General features: G+C 38.3%; 1 protein-coding gene across 6 annotated transcripts in view; it reads right to left on the bottom strand.

Moving 5' to 3' along the window:
• Window positions 1-2273: 2273 nt before the first annotated feature.
• The window catches only part of LOC104841251 (COBW domain-containing protein 1-like), a 30009-nt gene continuing 12353 nt past the window's right edge, over window positions 2274-19929 (bottom strand). For 3 of the 6 annotated variants that reach the window (XM_010582780.1, XM_010582781.1, XM_010582783.1), the window contains 8 exons: window positions 19776-19862; window positions 18907-18951; window positions 14950-15006; window positions 12115-12166; window positions 5497-5565; window positions 5334-5399; window positions 3417-3546; window positions 2274-2738 (listed from right to left, as the gene is read on the bottom strand). In XM_010582780.1, coding sequence (XP_010581082.1) covers window positions 2665-2738; window positions 3417-3546; window positions 5334-5399; window positions 5497-5565; window positions 12115-12166; window positions 14950-15006; window positions 18907-18951; window positions 19776-19862 — 580 coding nt within the window. In that variant the 3' untranslated portion in view covers window positions 2274-2664. Of the gene's footprint in view, window positions 2739-3416; window positions 3563-5333; window positions 5400-5496; window positions 5566-6504; window positions 6662-12114; window positions 12167-14949; window positions 15007-18906; window positions 18952-19775; window positions 19863-19929 lie in introns of those variants that run through there. The other 3 variants (XM_010582782.1, XM_010582784.1, XM_010582785.1) reach the window with 3 other exon arrangements.

The raw sequence follows: 19929 nt of genomic DNA, 5'->3' as shown, positions 1-19929 counted from the left end.
GTCCACCCGCTCCCTACAGCCTCCAGCCCCACCTCACCTTAGCCCAGTTCCAGTTCCTTGGAGAAAGCCATCTTTGATGTAACTGCCAGTAACAAAAATACTGAAAGCATCCAGCAATCAGTTCGCTAAGAGCAGGTTTTACTGCAGCTCTGTCATGTACCTTTCCTCCTCTTTTCATTTTGGCATGATGTCCCTAGGCTGGGCGTATAACAGACCAGGAAAAGACAAATAAATATCCAAGAAAAAAAACCAGCAATCTTCTTGGGAGAAGAGGATGAAGAGCTGGCCCTTGGCTGGCTGTGTTACCAGAGTCATTATGCATGAAGAGAACACAGAAAGACAACGCAGACGGCATCCTGACATCCAGCAAGGATGGAGACGTGCACATTCTCACCCTGCCCAGGAGCTGCTTGCTCTCCAACCCAGGGGCTCCCTGGAAATACGCAAGCAGTTTACAGCAGACAAGGAGACAAAGCTGTGCACACTGACTAAAGCTCCTCTGACACTACCACTGTGAGCAGTGCAGGGAAAGTCCTACACAGGAAGAATGAGTAATAGCAAGATGAGCTACACAGAAGATTCCCAGCTGCAGAGATGCCCCATTACAGCAACAAAAACCACCCCAGTATATTGACAGTGATCGTGGGAATTTTGGAGTATGTGGTTGGTGAGCAAATATAAAAAATAAACACCTAAATTATGACAGTGTGTAAGCCATCCATGGCTTGTTCCCTTGTGACTCATGGTTGAAGGTCTTATTAAATGCCTGAACTTTTTTTTCAAATGGAAAATGAATGATCAGTTGGGCACTTCATGCTTCTAAAGATAACAGAGTTCTTCAATTACCTGAGGCATTTATAAGCTAGAAGGTATTTGATCACTTTCTCTATGATGAATGGAAGTAATAAGCAGCAACAAATACAAATAATCCACAATTTTGCATTTACATGATATTTGTAACTCAATCCATAAAACACTGATGGCAATCACTTTCATGCAGGAGTGTCATTTATGCAATCCAAAACATGTATCAGTGAGAGAATATGTATTAGTCTTCAAAATGAAGAAATGCAATTGCTAAGGGAAACTGCCACAATGTTGCTCAACAATATACCCACCTCACTCAAATGCCACCAATGCTCCACTAAACAGAAAGCAACATTTTTAAGTAGATTGTTCCTTCTTTTTACTTTGCTTTAGTTTACAGAAACAATTAATTTCTGGAAACTTCTTCAAGCTATCTAAAACTACTTATGATGTGAGGAATGAAGTCATGTCTGCTAATGTATCCACTGGGAGACTGAAGAGCTCTATCTTATTGGACAAGTGACTTCACATATTAATCAAACAAGACACCAGCTCCCGGCAGTGAAAGATGAACAATGCCTCCTTCCTCAGCTCTTTGGAAATAAACTCCAAAGTAATTTATTTTAGTAGAAGCAAAAAGAAATTTTTTAAGATAACTGATAAGGGAATGGACTTATTTCTTTGTTTGTTTTGTTTTGTTTTGTTTTTTAAGTTTGATGCACCTTTTATCCTAAAGCAAATGTTAGCTATGTGACAAGTAACACACCACTGACACTGAAAACAAATGTCTACTTATCCAGACACATCAGCAAGCATCCACGTAGCACTGTAGCCAAAAGTCCATTCTTCAGAATATCTGCTGCATGTCCTAGAATTATGTTTTGAAACATTTTTAATTCCATCTTATCTTCTTGCATTCACTCATTTCGCATTCACCCATTTCGCATTCACCCAGTCGTAGTCAACATATCCCTCTAAAGCTAAGAGGTGAACCGGAGAAGGTACAGGGCAAGAAGTTCAACTCTAAAGTGTAAAAGTAATGAGCACAGAGATAAAAGCTTCAAACTAAGTTTTCAAAACAGCACCCAAAAGCAGTGTCAGAGAAGCCCGTAACAAATCACACAGGGCAGCCTAGACAACACAGTGAAAATGTGCTGCCCTTGGTTTGCCAAATCCTGAACTGGCAGGGTCAAGGCCTAGCAGATCTGTGAGGCCAGCTACATCTTCCAACACTTTGGCTACGTGACTCAACTTTGCATTCATAGCTACTATGCAGATAGTATATATTCCATGCAGTCTCAAGCCTCTGCTATCTATGTATTTTTAGTTTCATTTATACAACAGGATTAGCAGTACCTGGGATGGATGTATACATTAAAAAAATCACAAAACAAGTGGAAAGAGATGGAAGACATTTTAATAGTAAACACTAAATACTTTTTACTGTGATTACATCTCTGGCAATAATCACTGTTGCTTCATTTCCAGCAGTAAAAGAGAGTTAACCGGAGAAAGCACTAGGCTTCAAACCCGTTTACCACATTCCTACTGTAATACTTCACGTACAGCATGAACAACAGCTTCTTGCCTATCTGCGCTTCTGCGCAGGTAAATGGTGTCACTGAGATAACTTAAGCTAAATCCAAAAGGGCAGAATTCTTTGTGTTTGATTCTAGACATAAAAGCTAATCTTTAAGCAGTACATCAGCTGGGATTCTTAGGAGGATTTCAGGGATTAACTGTTGTGTAAACTGCAAGAGGAAAAAGAAACTACTATACTGCATGTCATTCAGTCTTTCTGTCATAAAAAGTTTGCAGGGTTAAGCACAGACATTTAATCTTCTTTGTAGTTTGATGTCAACTGATTCCTTGTTTCTCTCTCACAGTAGCTATGAATACTTCTTTGATGGTCTCCTTATCCAAGTTCCTGCCTGTAAAGAGAACAGTGTATTTTACAGCATATCACAAAAAATGCATGCAAGTAGCAACCTGCCAGTCTTCTCAACAAAGAAAATATTTACTACACCAATGAGTGAAACCAGTAATATTAAAATTAAACTGCAGGTAACAAGATAACTTTAGATTTTACAGGCAACAACAGACTTCAAGCTGTACAAGTAGGGGAAAGGAGGAAAAATTATGGATTTTGTCATAAAAACACTTTGCAAAGCAGAGAGTAACAAGTAGGAAATAGGAATGCACAACCTGAGCATTACAAGCTTTTCTGAAACAAATTTTTTATGTTTTAATGGCTATAATCACCTTCCTTACAGTTACTGAATATTTGATCAAACATTTAAATCATTCCCATCACCATATTTATTATGGATTTTAAAAATAACACTAAATATGCCAACATAATTTATGAATACTTAGTATTTTATTTTAATGTCACTAAAAGGGGTAGTATAGATTCCCCTGCGCTGGAATATAAAACCACAGGAGGTCTTGATGGATAAACCTTTGACTGAAGGTTATGCTGAACATACTCACTGCTATTACTCTGGCCAGTTTAGGCTAGTTGCTTCTCACTGGGCAAGTCACAGGACTGCCTGCTGAAAGGACAGCTTCTTAAAAGTCAAACAGGGAGATACATGATTTCCTCTTACCAATTAGGACCAATCTATTTGTTCTCTTTTCGTTTTCTTTCCAGGCTACTGCAGTCTCTTCCAGATCATAGAGCTCATGGACACCTTGCACTATCACCTGATGAGATTTGCCTTGAATAGATACCAGTCCCTTACCAGAAAAATAACTGTTAGGATATGTAACAAACCTTTAGAAAGAAAATATGCAAGAGGGGGGAAAAACTTTGAAATTAGGCCAAGCAGGGGAAAATATTTCTGGCAACTCTGCACCAGTTAGTTAAGATAACCATGTGCATGATCAGTTCTACTTGTAACATCCATTCTCACATCGCCTTATTTTGTTAAACACTAATAGTTACACTTTACCATACCCTGCCTTCTGTTCCTCATTTGTTCAGTATCTAGTGTGTTCAAGCAACAATAAAATGTCACCAGGAACTATGCCACTTTGAATATATATGGTGTATCATGCCTGAGTCCATGAAAGATTGACTGCCAGCAAAATGGTGTAAAATGAGCAAAAACATTTGATTTCAGATTATTCTGATTAAGTTCTCATGCTCAGCTTATTCACTATTCTGAAACAGAATCTTTGAATATTGGAGAAAGAACAAACATTTGTGAAGTGAAATGACTAGCAACAGAATTAGAAGGGATTAATGTCAGAGTGAGCCCATTAACCCACTACCAAAAGTTGTATTAAAAAAGTTTTATTAAAAAAGTTTTCATCACTTCATGTAAAACTTTATAAAATATTTTAGTGAAACACATTCTGTAAAACATGTCTTATACTTCCCTAAAGAAAAAAAAAAAAGAGAGAGAGTTAAAATTATTTCATGCATTTGACATACTAGTAGGCATTCTATGACTATTACTGCCAAAAGGATTATGAGAGCAGGTAAGATACAAGTACAGAAGTGACAGACTTTGGAACCCATTATATTATTACTTGGGCTTCATTTGCTTTGGTGCATTTGTCTGTGACTGAGCGCCAGCACACAGCTTATCACAGGCCTCAGATCACCTGAAGAATTACTTTGATTCCAATGCTCCATACAAAAATGTACTTGTGCATAGCAGTACTGTTTTCAGACAGCTTAAGATGCATCAGTGGCTATTTTCTTCTATTTGTCAGGAAGGGGAAGACAAGCATATTCTCATTTTGTAGCTGGAAGAGCAAGAATACTGCCTTTCTTCCAATGAAATGAAAATAATTATGTCGCTATCCATGACGCACAAGTGTTCTCAGAAAACAAACCAGAGCGTATTTTCTTGTATTTCTTACAGCCTACCAAATGACAGACTTGATTCTCATTTTTTAATTTTTACTTGGCTGCTTTGTATAAGAAAAATGAAAATATATCCTAAATTGTCATATATACTCCTCTCAAACCCATGCAACTGAAAAACATATGAAGTGCCCATGAAGATGAGTATTTATGGGCTGCATCTTTAAAACTACCATCTGGTAATACCATAAAAAGTTTTAAGTGTAGACCACAACACGTATTGCACTGTTATGTTATGCCAAATTCAACTTCTGCATATTATGCCAACAATTATAATTATGGATAGCAATCTATAGTATCCAATCCCTAGGTAAGGAGACATTCATGTGAGATGGATGGAACTTTTCAAAGCAATGGAGGTGAAAAATTAAAAAGTGATTTAACTATGTCCTGATTATTAATTCTTCCACTGATGTTTAGGACTGTTTGCTTCTTTGTCAGCTATCTCCTTTTGAGTTGTTCCACCAGCCAGCAGATAACAAACTGTCTCTATGCAGAACAATGACAAATTGCTATTCTCCATTTTGTCTGCTCTGCTACAGTGATCCAGTAGCGCCTTTGATAGGTCTGTAACTGACAGCACACGGCAGTTTTTTAGGTGTAAAAGAGGAAAAGCATGAAACAAAGAAGTTGGTCATTTCTGACTAACCTTCAGTCTTATGATGTCCATGGTGTGCCCAGTCTTATCTTTCACATTCTTCTCCCACAGAAGATTCTATAAAAAGGAAAAGTTTTCATAAACAGAATGGCATGTGATGGTTTTCTATGAAAAGCCACAATGACTTTTCAGTTGACAGTGGTGTACTACATACCTGAATAAAGAGATTTAAGTTTTCTTCTTTTATATTTCCTGGAACTTCAAATGTTACTGTAATTATGCCCTGCAAATGGAAAGACTCACATATTGTTACCAAACTGAGTAAACATTTCATTACATTAATTTCAAAAAGTGTTGCTTATAACTCGACCTCATAAAAAAGCAATTACATACCCATGTCAAATTAAAAAAAAAAAATTCTCCATTTCTGTTCTGCTCTAATTTGCTACATTATGCTATACTTTTTGGTTCTGTTTGGATGTGCACATAAGGGGCATACACAATACTTTGGATAGTTTCATGCCATCAGCTTCTACCATGTAATTCTTTGCTGTAGCTGATGCTTGTTCTCAAAGAAAGCCTAAGAATTTCAATTCTTATAGGCTAGTAAACTCAATCTTTCAAATACGTTTAAGAATGCTATTTTCTTGCCATACTGATCTTTGCCACAATTTCTGATCTTCATCACAACTCTATCAGACAAAAATTAATCAACACATTTTTCACCTATCCGTACTTGTCTGTTACAAAAAGCTTTTTATAGACAGACTATGTAGGAATAGATTCAAAAAATAAAGATGCCCAAAGTGATGTTTCATTCCAAAGCAACCACTGGCTTACTGCAGAACCAATTATTATCAAGGCAGAAGGTGAAAATAAATGTGCAGTTTAATATTAACAATTTATTAAAAAATAAAGGAAATGATGTCTTAAGCTTATTTTTGTCACCATAACCTCTCAATGGCATAGAAGAACAGAGAATGACTTTTTTTACAACCTATAATTCTTTCAAATGATTACTGCTTTCAGATGACTAGTCTAACTTAAGGGGGAAAAAGGCAACAAGTAGCAAATCTAAATGCTTATCTAATGACCAAGTAAACTCACCAGAACAACTAAGAGAGACCACTTTGAGCAGCTTCCAAACAAAACAGACAACAGTTCACTGTGCTCCACGCATAGCACAGTATTGCTTTTGTTTATCTTCCACATGAAGGTAATAAGTACACTTTATCATCCAACAAGGACTTGCAGCCTACTGCGAGAGGTGTTCTGCTCTCATTTATGCCTCATCTGTCTCAACAACCATCTTAATGTGGGTGTTGAATTAAACAAGGATAGTAACAATGAAATCTCACTGTTTCCTGCTGGTCGAACAGCTACAAAAGGAACAATAATTTCCTTAATGCAAGCATGCTGTAACTCTCATAACATTCAGGAAGGCTTCTACTTAACTTTTTTCCTACTTTAGGGATCTGTTCAGACTTTTATTACTATACCTGAACATATTTAAGATGAACACAAATTTTAATTAAACAAAAAACTACAAACTTAAGATTCTGATCACAACTACAGTTAAGCATGAAACTGATTTTCTACTTAATCTTTAGTTCCAGAAGACATTATAATTGCCTTTTACTGTTTTCAAGACTAGCAACTTCACAGTCAATATTTGCAGTTCAAAAAGAAAAATACAGGCATTGTATGCATCATATTTTAACCTGAAAATTAAATTTCATCACAGCAACTTTCTAGAAGGAAAACACACTATCCTAAGCTACTATATAACAACACAGGTTCTTCTTTTTTTGCAGTCCAAGGGGACTGCTGCCCATGGGTGAACCGCAGCCAGTTGGAGATACCCCAGAGAGGACTGGGACCCACAATTCATCCACAGAGCAGGGTACTTGTATATGGACTGGGGCTCACGGGTGACCCATGGAGCAGGAACACCAAGGAACACAGCAGTGACAAAACCACTAAGAAGCAAAAAGGAGCAGAAAGCTACTACACAAAACTACAGGCCCTGGTAAAAAGTCTCTCTTTCTTATAAGCGCCTTTTAAGTTCTCAAAGGCTGCAATAAAGTGTCCTCAGTCTTCACTTCTCCAGATTCCAGAACAACCCCAACTCTCTCAGCATGTCCTCATAGGTGAGGTGTTCTGTCCCTCTTTATCATTTTGTGGCCCTCCTCTGGACCCACTCCAACAGGTCCCTGTCTTTTTTGTGCTGGAGGCCCCAGAGATGGATGCTGTACTTTCATGAGGACTCATAAGAGGGGAGTACATTACTGCAATGACTTGAGGAATCCAGAAGGAGACATGGTTCTCGTACTGGGAATCTGTGATTGTATATTCTGGTGTCAGTGGTGTACCCACTACATGTTTGGGGATGTGTGCAGACAATGTATAAACTGTTGGAAAAGGTAGGGATCTGTGAAAGCCCTAGTGGGACAGGAAGATGACTGCAAAGACACAGGATGGTGCCAGCTTCAAGCCCATGTGCCTGTGGTATGGAGCCTTAACAGTCCCCTAGGGCAGCATACAAGGAAATTAGCCCAGAGTTGCAAAAGGGATACAACTACCACCTGTAAAACAGTGGGAGGTGTGCTGCTTTGCTGTAGGGGTATGCCGCTTTATCACATGCTTCAACTGAAGCCTCAGAAAGATCAGGACTGCTTAAAATTCATCACCATCAGACTGACAGTCACTGTTAGACTAATGGTCTGCTAAAAGATGCACTAGCAAGCGTTCAGCAAGAATGACAAAACGTGGATCAAAACTTCGCAGCTGGTTAACACCGAACTGGCCAAACGGAAAGCTATGTGACAAGCTGTATTGGCTTTGTGCGGCAAGGTTTTGGTAGTGACAGGGGATTACAGAGGTGGCTTCTGTGAGAAGCTGCTGGAAGCTTCCCCTGTGCCCAACAGAGCCAATACAAGCCAGCTCTAAGATGGACCTGCTGCTGGCCAAGGCCGAGCCAATCAGCAATAGTGGTAGCGCCTCTGTGATAACGTGTTTTAAGAAGAAAAAAAAGTTGCTGGGGCAGACAGAAATGGCAGATGGAGAGAGGAGTGAGAACATGCAAGAGAAACAACCCTGCAGACACCCAGGTCAGTGAAGAAGGAGGGGGAGGAGGTGCTCCAGGCGCCGGAGCAAAGATTCCCCTGCAGCCCGTGGTGAAGACCCTGGTGAGGCAGGCTGTCCCCCTGCAGTCCATGGAGGTCCATGGTGGAGCAGATATCCACCTGCAGCGCATGGAGGACCCCACACCAGAGCAGGTGGGTGCCCGAAGGAGGCTGTGACCCCATGGGAACCCCGTGCTGGAGCAGGTTCCTGGCAGGACCTGCGGATCTGTGGAGAGAGGAGCCCACGTTGGAGCGGGTTTTCTGGCAGGACTTGTGACCCCATGGGGGACCCACACTGGAGCAGTGTGCTCCTGAAGGACTGCATGCGGTCGAAGGGATCCATACTGGAGCAGTCTGTGAAGAACTGCAGCCCGTGGCAAGGACCCACACTGGAGAAGTTCATGGAGGACTGTCTCCTGTGGGAGGGACCCCACACTGGAGCAGGGGAAGAGTGTGATGAGTCCTGTCCCTGAAGAGGATGAAGCGGCAGAAATAACATGTGATGAACTGACTGTAAACCCCATTACCCATCCCCCTGCGCCGCTGGGGTGAGGGTAGGTAGAGAATCCGGGAGTGAAGTTGTGGCCGGGAAGAAGGCAGGGGTGGAGGGAAGGTGTTCTGAGATTTGGTTTTATTTCTCATTACACTACACCGGTTGACTGGTAATAAATTGAGTTAATTTTCCCCAAGTTGAGTCTGTTTTGCCCATGACGGTAATTGGTGAGTGATCTCTCCTGTCCTTATCTCGACCCACGAGCCCTTTGTTATACTTTCTCTCCGTTGCCCGCTGAGGACGGGGGAGTGATAGAATGGCTTTGGTAGGCACCTGGTGTCCAGCCAGGGTCAACCCGCCACACAAGCCACCCAATCTACTATGGAAACTGTAAGCCAGTTTAAAACTAAGAGAGGCCTATCAGGCAGCCCATGTTACAGTACTCCAGAAATGCAAAACAGCTCCCCAGAGTGCAACCACTCTGCAACCTTTTACTCGAAGTAATTAAACCAGTGCAGGAAACCTACAGCTGCCGTCCCCAAAAGCTGCTTCTGCAGTGGCTGTGGTGGTGCTGGGAAGCTAGAGGAGGGCACTTGCAAAAGTAGGAAACTCTGGGATTTAGTGATGGCACAGTATGCTGAGATCAATCCTTCCGATCCCACAAGCAAGACCCCTGTGGAGGACTGGGAAGAAGGGGCAATCAACTGCGGTCACTTTGACTCCTGATGTTTTTACAGGCAAGGAGTAAGGGACCCCAAAAAGGCTGAGGCCACAGACCAAAAGCTCTGACAGCTAGGCACCATCACTGTTGCCCCTCTGGTATCACCTGATAACCTGGTGGGACATCCCATTGATCAAGGAGTTACCTAAAATATCATACTGGAGGGAACATGCCAGAGGCAGGTGTGACATCAGCCTCATGGCAATGCATGACAAAATTGTAGCTGTGAAAGTGTCAGGAGGGTATAAAAAAATCTCTGTGCTTCCACCCTATAAACTGGGACTTGGAAAGGGGAAAAGAAGTGCTTTGAAGATCTGCACCTGGGATCTAAGGAGTAACAAGCTCAGGAGAAATGTCAGAGCTCAGTTAATACGGTCACAGGATGTGTAGCAAGCTCTCAGAAATCTAAGTCAGCTGATGGATCATCTTACATCCCAACTGGGGAAGTGCCCATGTTATATCAGATCAACACTGGTCACCACACATCTTGGTTCTGAATGAAACTACAGCTGCTGGACTCAGAAACCAAGTGGATATTCAATAGTGATGTTACACTGTGGTTGTATTGTTTATTTGCTTGAATATTTGCTTGTATACTAAGACATGATGAGTAAATTAAACAGCCAAGTGTCTTGGTTTGCTGTTTTGCAGGAACAAGACCTGAACTTTGTAGTATGCAATGCTAACCTTACTAGTCTACACCAAAGGGTGGAGTCTACAATGGAAATATGCAAATTCAAACCCTTACGATACTAACCTCCATCATCTGCTTGGCAGGAGATACAGGTTAAATACAACAACTTTTAACATGTATATTCTGACTGCTACAACATTAACCCCTACAGTTTAACTCTCAGTGGCAAGGAGTAGAATATGTAGTAGGTATACATTCAGTTTCTGATGATATAAAGGGTGGAGTCTATAACAGATATACATTTATACAGCTCTAAGTATATGTAAGCTTACAAGGCTTATGTAGCAGGGGGCTGCAGTGACAAGGGGTGTGGGAGAAGACCATCAGCTGCCTCGTGTGTCTCACAACCTATTCCAGTCAGCTCTGAAACCATGCAACAGTAAAAAAACCCAAACATGCCACACATCTTCACACATGGCACCCTGTTAGAGAGACAAGACACCTCCAGTGACTTGGGACTGAAGACTCTTCAGAGGAGGCATGCCATGCCATGCTAAAATGGGTACACAGACTCCTGAGAGACGGCAGCTTGTTGTTTACCCACAGAGCAGGGGCACTCCACAGGTACTAAGGGTCCTGCATGAACCACAGGCCAGGAACCCTAAGGAACAGAGCAGTGATGAGGAATGAAAATTATTACACAAACACCCCAACTTTCTATGCCACATGTGGCCTTGCTGGGAGAACTTCGATGGACTAAGTGTAACGCACTGAAAAAAAATAGGGGAAGTTGGGGAGAGAGAAGTGTTCGGGTAAGCGTTTGTGTAATTGTTTTGCAATTCTTTTTTTCAGAACTCAAATCAGTAATTAGTTTTTGTTGCCTGGCTATAAATTCAGTAATTCCCTGACTTAGGACTGTTCTGCTTTTGAGAAGGGTCTAAGCAGAAAAAGATACTGTGATCATAATATTTGGAAAGCAAAGAAAGAAAAAAAAAAAAGAAAAAGAAAATTAAAAGGAAGCTTTTCCAGTAAAACCCACACATCATGGATAAGACAGGTGCATAAAAGTAGCAATTAGCATAGAACTGTTTATATTCTGTAGCGATGATGGACAAGACCTTTTTTCCTTAAATTCATCTTTGAAATTAGACATGCTGATCACAAAAAATACTGTATTTGCTCAAATAAATGCCACAAAGGCAGAAATGCTATTTGCAGTAACACACAGGGAGAGAAAAGATTCTGCCCCAATATAAACACATATTGGGTTCAGTACTGAGGTGTGGGGGGAAATATGTTCTAGAGTTTAATTTGACATACTAAAAATAACATTCATACTTCACTGTTACAAGTTAAATTGTTACTATTTCTTGTGAAAACAATGGGAAGCACTCATAGAACAGAAATATACACAAACTCAGTGAAGTTTTATTACAGCTTTAAAGAATGCAAAGTCACAAATAACATCTCCCTGATATCTACATACACAGACAACATTTGGACAGAAAACCTACAGGGTAAAGACTGGCTACATATTTAGGACTTGATGCTGCAAATATTAAAAAGTCTAGTACTGTTTGTCTGTTTCAGTAACACTCTCCATGTGAATCAATGAATGATGTGACTGTCTGGAGCAGTGGAAGCCTATAAGCTATTTTTGAAAGTAAATCTACCTACAATCTATCTACAATGATGCACATTCCTATATGTATTCTATGTAATCTTCCAAAGATCTTAAAACTTATTACTCCCTAACTGAAACCTTCTGAAAAGGTAACACGATTAATATGCAACGACTGCAATTACCCTGAACAACCTTGTTGTTACAAAAAGATTGAAGGAATATTTTTGGTAATTACCTTATCTAGATGTGCATGTGTTGTCTTTACATGCTCAAGCTTTTTCTGCAAACTAAAAATAAGTAAAGTTAAATGCCACATTTGAGTACGATGGAAAAAATGTCATTATTTCAAAATTTAAACGAACTCTTCAGTATTGCAGAGCAAAACTAAAATATCAAAGATAGACTATATACTTAGAATAAGCTTCAACTGTTAGTTCAATTTTAATCTCAAAATAGAGAAGTTTAATTACATTGGTTTGATCTAGTTAATGCTTTGTGTTAGAATGTCAGGGGTTTTTTAAATATAAACACAATTAGACTATAGTAATGATTTGGAATTATTTTTGGAATTTTAAATATTTATACTTCAAGAAGTACAATGCCCTTGATATTTCTTTATGTAGGAACAAGAGGCAAACTATATCATTAAAGCCAGAAGGGAAAAATAATCACTAGAATTTGTCAATTTGTTAGAGGTTGATTTTTTAAAAAAATTTAGAAGAATTATTTGAAAAGCAAGAAGAAAAAAAAATGTACAAAGCCGTTGCTTGTGAGAATGAAATGTGTAACACCAAGTGAAATACTATATACGAGCTTCCATTTCAACTCTGCTGTACAGCTCATTCCTACTGTGCAGTATGCCTGCTAATTTAGAACTGGTCCTCTCTACTTCATAGAGGAACCTGGGGACTTGTTTCCTAAACTAAGATTCAGGGACTTGCTGTACCATTTTGTATTACAACATAAAATTTTACTGCAACTTTAGATTACACACCCACATCTGTCTTTAATCAGGACAGTGCAAGATTTCTTCAAATACTGTTTCTGTACCAGAGAACATTCTGTCTTATGTCCAACATGCAGAAAAAAGAATACCATGGCAAAAGTCACTATGATGACAGCTCCCTGCTACTTCAGAGAAGATTGCCCATAAAAATCTCTCCTCCTACTTTGACAACTAAATTTTAAGAAGCCTTTAATGGTGGGGAAAAAGGTACTGACTGCTACTGAAGTAATATTTCACACTCCTCACATCTTTGCTTTGTTGTCTTCTCAGACTGCATACCACAGAATCCAGAACTCTCGATGTGTTCCCTGTCACTTCAGGGCATATATAGACTACAAGGTTCTACCAGTGCAGTCATTCCGATCAGATATTTTATCTGTCTGCTATTCTGGCAGAAATCCTTACTGTAGTATGCAGTTAAAAGAACAATTTTCTTAGTGTGCTGGCGTGTATTTGTGCTCAAATGGTGCTGGATACAAAGAGTTTTTCTGCTACACATGATAGGGCAGAAGCCACCACTAATATTTTATGCAGGGATTTCTGTATCTATGAACTGATAGCAGGGTAAGCAATTCCGCTGTACAGAGCTCCAATAAAAACAAAAGAAATGGAACTTCGCTTAAGCAGTCTACAACCTTCTTGGTGCTTTTAGAATTTGTCTTCAAATGCTGCAATTTTAGAGTGTTTCCTCTGTTTTAATACCAAATACTGAGAACTTCTAAAGGAACTATGAGTGAGATAAGCAAGAAGACTAGACTGAGTAAAGCAAGAAAGATTTTTTTTTTCCATCAGCTCCTTAAGAACTTTCTCAGATTTGTAGAGCACAGCCCATCCTAGTAAACCTAGCATAATGCCACCTAATATTACAGCTAATCAGATCTAACTGTGAACTGCCACTATCAATAACGACCCTTTTCTGGTTCACATATCCTGCTTTCCCTCTATCCTGTGCCTCCAGGATGAGTCAGTTTAGCTAGCTGATCCATCATAAGAACACAGGACATGGGTTTATGACGTGGTTTACAATGTAATAGTTACCTATTGCCCATAAAGGATATATTGGCCTTCCTCCTCCCTTAACTTTGTTTTGGATGCCTATTCTGATACCTCCCTGACGCTACCATTGGTACAGATCTGACTGGTACATTCAAGGAGCACAAAAGAAACAAACACTACTTTTCACAGATCAGACAAAAGCCAGTGCCAGCAAAAACAAAGGGCAGCAGAGAGTCAGGAAAAGCAGGCTATCCTTTGGATAGTACTGCACCAGTTCACTGGGAAATCTCATGAGCACATCTCACCTACTAGAGGTTACTAGCTTGCATCTTCCACAATTTCTCCTTTCTATGAATAACTAAGTGGCTACGTTCCTCTACCTGAAGTGAACAGCGTGTGTGCAGGAAGAAAAATGAAGCTGATACTGCCCCTAGTTGCATATTCCCTCCCTTCCTTTATTATTGCTCCAGTACTCCTTGCTCTCTCTTTGTTGAACTTCAGCACACAAAGCGAACAGAAGTCCTTCTCCCCTCACCTCCAATTTTACTGTTCCACCCACCTAGCATGCTGAAGCACACATTTGGCATTAAAAAACCAAGAATGTGGGACACAGTAATCAGGATTTGTAGTGGCTTTGTTTGTTGTGGAACCTCAGCCCCTCATTGTCTTCTGTGAAAACTAAGGAAGCCTCCAGTTCATCATGATGTGAAGTGAGAAAAATTTTGAAACCCTTTAAAAGAACCAGAAAAAGAGTGTACAAATCTACTATACCACTAGTATTAAAGCAAAACTTGTATTTTGGGGAAAAGCACCAACCAACCATGCGCACTCTGGCTCATTTAACTTTACAAGTTCAAAAAGCTTTTGTTGCACGTATTTCAAGTGGAAAAAATCCTCAGTCTCAGACTACCACTTATGAAGTGAGAACTTTAAAGAAGTGACTGAACTAGGATTTCTAACAGAAACTCAGATGCAAATTTGAGCCAGGATTTCAGTGTGCCTATTTCAGGCATGTATTTATACAATGAACATTATTTCTAATAAAAGACAGTGAAATTATCACCATACCTTATTCCAGATAAGCTGTCAAAAGCATGCAGGTCCAAGACATTGGAGAGATCAACTCTAAACAGAGGGAAGAAAGCAAGCTTTATATTTTTGCTCTATTTAAATATTGTGTATACTTAAATAATTATTTTTAAAATGGTTCACTGAAGCTTATATTTGTTTTTCTGTCTATCATATTAATGCCATCAATCCTTAGCTTTATTTGATATTGGTGGTTGGTATTGTCTCCTACAAGGAGATGCAGTGTTTATTTACACAGTAATATGTAAGCACAGAAACATAATTTTAAAAATATAGTAAAATACACAGTATTTCCAAGTAAGATGATAAAATCCCTCATACTGGATGCCCAAATAAACCTGATTTTCCCTAAATGGGAAAAGGAACCCTGAAGTTCTTCCCGGCAATCATTCTGCACCCTTAATACAGGCCACCCCCCCCAACAGACACCCAAACCACTGGAATATACGTAGCTTACACTGACACACTGTTAGCAAACAAAACTGAAATACACTATGAGGTAAGTGCTACTATGAAGAATTTCAGCTCTAACATCTGAACCAGACAAATGAAAAATGTAATATGGAACAGAGAGCACTGATCATATTTACTTGTGAGAACAGCTACCTATAAACTTGTATAAGAAACTTTTTTTATAAAAGCAATATAGACTATAGGTTTCACTGCTAATAGCAACTGATAGCTTTCTAAATGCAATTAATGATATGTGGCTAAAACCAAGGAACATATAAGACATTGGAAAAAAAAAGAAAAAAGATCATCTCTGGAGTGTAGCCAGTATTATTAAACTTCTGCACCCAACAGCAGCTTTGCAAAGCAGTTTCTAAGATGAAAGGTTTATAATGTAAAATATGTAAATAATCCCTCTCTGAAGTTATGGCCAGCTCACTGCCAGTTGTTTGTTCTCAGCAGTGTTCTGAAAAATCATACAGAAACACTCAAGAAAGTGCTATTTAAAGAAGATGTGTTCTCAAATAACATGCTAATAAATTAGTTTTGTGGTTATTTCACTTTTGGAATGTTTAAGCATGGGAGAGACAGTATGTGTCATTCACTAAAGAATATTTATCAGTAACACAATAGCTGCCATTGAGGACTTAATCTGAGGTCCACTTAATCTAATATCCATAATTTAATGCTGGCTAGCATCACACATGAGAGAATGATGCAGATGTGGATACTACACTTCACATACTGGATCTCTTCCTAATGGACGTGGAAAGATACTGATTTAAGACACAAAGCATGAAGTTTAATATCCTCTTCAAAATTGTTAGCCATGTTGGATACCATTATAACGTTTACAGAAACTTTTTTTTTCTTCCTCATATTAGAAAAATCTTGGCCTCAGACTTGCACTAATTTCCTAGGGCAGTCAGACCCATGCATATGCAAGTTATGAGTGATTTAATTTTATCCATAAAGAGTTTGCTTCTTTTCCCCCTCCAAAGCATTTCATTGACCATTTCTGTACTATGCTTTGCAACTAAAGAACAAGGAACTCTTCATATGCCTTCTCAAAACCACTGTTTCTTCTCAGTAAAATCATCATGCTGCCACTTCTTTGATTTCAGCTGGAGCAATCAGCTGCAAATCTGTTTCATTTAAGTGTTTTCCTAAGCCCTGATCATCCTTCATGATTTTCTCCCCCATTCTGTGGCAAAGTAAAATTTCCCATTCTTCATAATATAAATTCCAGAACTTAAAAACTAATATCATGTTTCCAAAAATTTACTAAACAGGAGGAAAGGGAAATGCTACAATTGTATCTCTGCAACTCCATCCCTTTGCAGTATTTGTTCTTCTTTTGTCTTTCATTCAATCATTCATGCTGCACTTAAAGTACATATATTAGATGAAGAAATACCACACTGCATAGATGTCATGAAAACTGTAAGTAATACAGAGGTCTCAAAAATAAAAAACAGCCAGATTTGATAATGTAAAGTTAGCTGTGAGTAAATATCCAAGGTTTACCATCAGAATAAAATCCTGATTAAATTTAACCTGGAATCATCAGAGCATTCTCACCTCCATTTACAGAGAGAGAAAAATTCCAGTAACATTATTCTAATTCAACTTTATGAAATACTAACCTAATAATACTGAATTTACAGAATAGGACAAATTCACAAAAGTCTAAATTTTGCAGCAGAATCTAGAGTGACTATTTACACATTAAAACTTAACATATCAAAAAGCTGGTGAACATTAAAAGCTTGATTGTAAGAATTGCTCACAAGTTTATATACACTTGCTGTTTTGAACTTAAGTCCCTAAATGACAATAAATCCATTGAAGAAAATAACTTTTTATGTAATAGACACACATGCTGACATAAGAGAAATGATTTACTGAGGATCACTAGAAGAGCAATAAATGAATGAGTGTGAAACACCTTCCAGTAACTGAATTTATGATCCCTTCTATAATATTGTTTATTCTTGTTCTAAGCATTCTTCAACAGAATTTACAAGTTAACAAGAAAGGAGCGTGAAGTTGTCAAAACTACTTAAACATTTCACCTTGCTCCTTGAACAAAGTAATGAAAACAGTATGAGAATAATCCTTATAAACTAACAGGATAGTCACTAAAGAGAATGTTTTTCATAGTGCAACTGCTCAACAACAGAGCATAAAACTTCCAGTGATCAGACTGCAGACAGAATTTCAAGTAAGTTAAAGCCAACAGAAATGTTAACAAGATTTAACATTTTTGGAAATGTAAACTGAGCTGATCTTCAGACTGAAGTCAGACAAGCACCTGTCTTCAAAACCCTGCGTAACCAAACAGCATACATACTCTACAGTCACTTGCTGGTCCTATCTGATCAGCCAACAAGAGCAAATATTCTTCACTACACTTTCCAACTCCATTTGACAATAACTTTAAAAAAAACAAGTATACTTACTAAGATTGTCTACTATTTTCCCTTTAAAAATTGCTTAAAACACGAACCTGTATTATAGGAACATTTATCACAATATAGTCAAATAATTGATGTAATAGCACACAAATCAGTCCTAGCAGTCTGAAAGATACACTGCTCTCCTAATGACCCAAAGAACACCATATCCATTTAATTCCTTATTAAAGAAGAAATCTGAGTCAGAATTTCAAGGAAAAATAGCAAAATCAATGTAATTACTTTTCCTTCTTATAAGCTTCCTTGCACTGCTTTCAAAGTATTTTGTAGTAACAACTTCTTTTCAGCAGCCATCATAAGTGAAAAAAATCTTTAAGCTGACACAACAGAAAGAAAACATTATAGTGCATACGATCAGTGATTAGCTCAGAGACAACTTGGCCTTGCAAGTTGCTCTTTAGTTACAAGATCTGGTTAACAAGTTATGAGAAATTTTGAATTTTTGCCTGTAACACTCCCTTAAAAATCTGCTACATTTTTGGAATATGCTGAAGCCAATTAAACTACATCTGTATTAGCATTTTTCAGGAACTTTCCAAATGCTATTACTCCATAAATGGCAACATGAGTAAAAGGCAACTTTAGTAATTAAAAGCCATATTCGTATTAAACTTAGAACAAAATACAGGTTTTGAGGGAAAAAAAAAATGCCCAAGCTTTTGTAAAATCCCCTTCTCATGTAAATAAAAAATATTTATGGTTATATTGCAAAGTCCAGTAAAACCCACTAGTGATAACCTCTCTAAACTAAGACACATCTTAATAGTGATTTTTTTTAAATAGTTATACAGTAGAGTGTAAGATGTGAACAGTAACAAAGAAAAAAGAAAAATACATTTTTACTTCATTAAAAAAAATCCTTTATCTAGATGCTTATTCATAAAATAAATATTGAGTTAAATATTTCTAATTCAATAGTTTTCCTTTACGCAAACTGATCTAATAGCATACTTAAATTTGTCACAAAAGAAGCAGGATCTGGTACCTAGTAATAGTGGCCATTTAATACCTTGATCTTTGTGTCTCTAGAATTTTAACAAGTCCATTTATTGACCTAAAATAAAACATAAAAGTCAGAAGTTATATGAAAACACTGGAACAAGTTAACCATGGAAAGCAGCAAGAGAAACAGCACCACAACAATAACCCCAACTCTGTTATCAACTTGTTGAATAAACCAACAGACATCCCGACAGACTTTGTTTTTGTGACTTTTTCATCTCCTAAGTAAGGGCTGGGGAACTCTGGAAGTTCTGACAACAAAATACTACCAGTGAGAATAGCGTTTTCCTATCGAAGGCTCTTCATGATACACCCTGCTGAGTCCAAGCATTTTTACATTTAGAATTCAAACCACTAATGAAGTTGTAAAGTATTTAGAATTTTTGATGTTTCATTTTGGTTGTCATGGTATTGACAGAAAAAGATGGGGCACGTCTTTGATCGCTAATTTGATTCAGACTATAGGTTCTTCTGCACCCATGACAATTATTTGGGACTTCCTCCACACATCTTTCTTTGCGTTTCCTAGTGAACTCATATCTACTAGTAGATTTTTTTCCCCCTTATGGCGATTCTGAAAAATGAGAACAGCTGCCCAGAAATGTAAGAGCATGGACACTTAAGACAAAGGCCTGTCCTCAGTAAGTCACATCAGATCTTACCTAGATAGGCAAGCTGCTAAACACCTGTGTGTGTAAGCACCTAAAAGTATTGAAACACCTTTAGAAAGGGGCAGTCTCTTTTCCCTTCTGAGCTAATGATTTGTGTCAATGTAATCGTGAGATCTAATTTCTGTATTAACAGCACGAAGGAAGGAACAATTAAAAATAACATTTGAGCCAGTATGGTGTTACAGTTATGCCAAAAGTTTCATACCTGACAGATGTTCTGACTTTATTCAGTTCTTCCCCTGAAACCAAATCTGTTTTATTGATGATTATAAGATCAGCTAATGCAACCTGCCTATGCATTAAGGGGGGGGGGGGGGGAAAAAAAAAAAAAAAAAAAAAAAAAACAAAAAAACAAAAAA

This window comes from Haliaeetus leucocephalus, unplaced genomic scaffold (assembly GCF_000737465.1).
Source record: "Haliaeetus leucocephalus isolate CR32 unplaced genomic scaffold, Haliaeetus_leucocephalus-4.0 Scaffold849, whole genome shotgun sequence".
NCBI lineage: Eukaryota > Metazoa > Chordata > Aves > Accipitriformes > Accipitridae > Haliaeetus > Haliaeetus leucocephalus.
The sequence above is the reverse complement of the archived record's forward strand: the minus strand, read 5'-3'. Positions and strand labels throughout refer to the sequence as shown.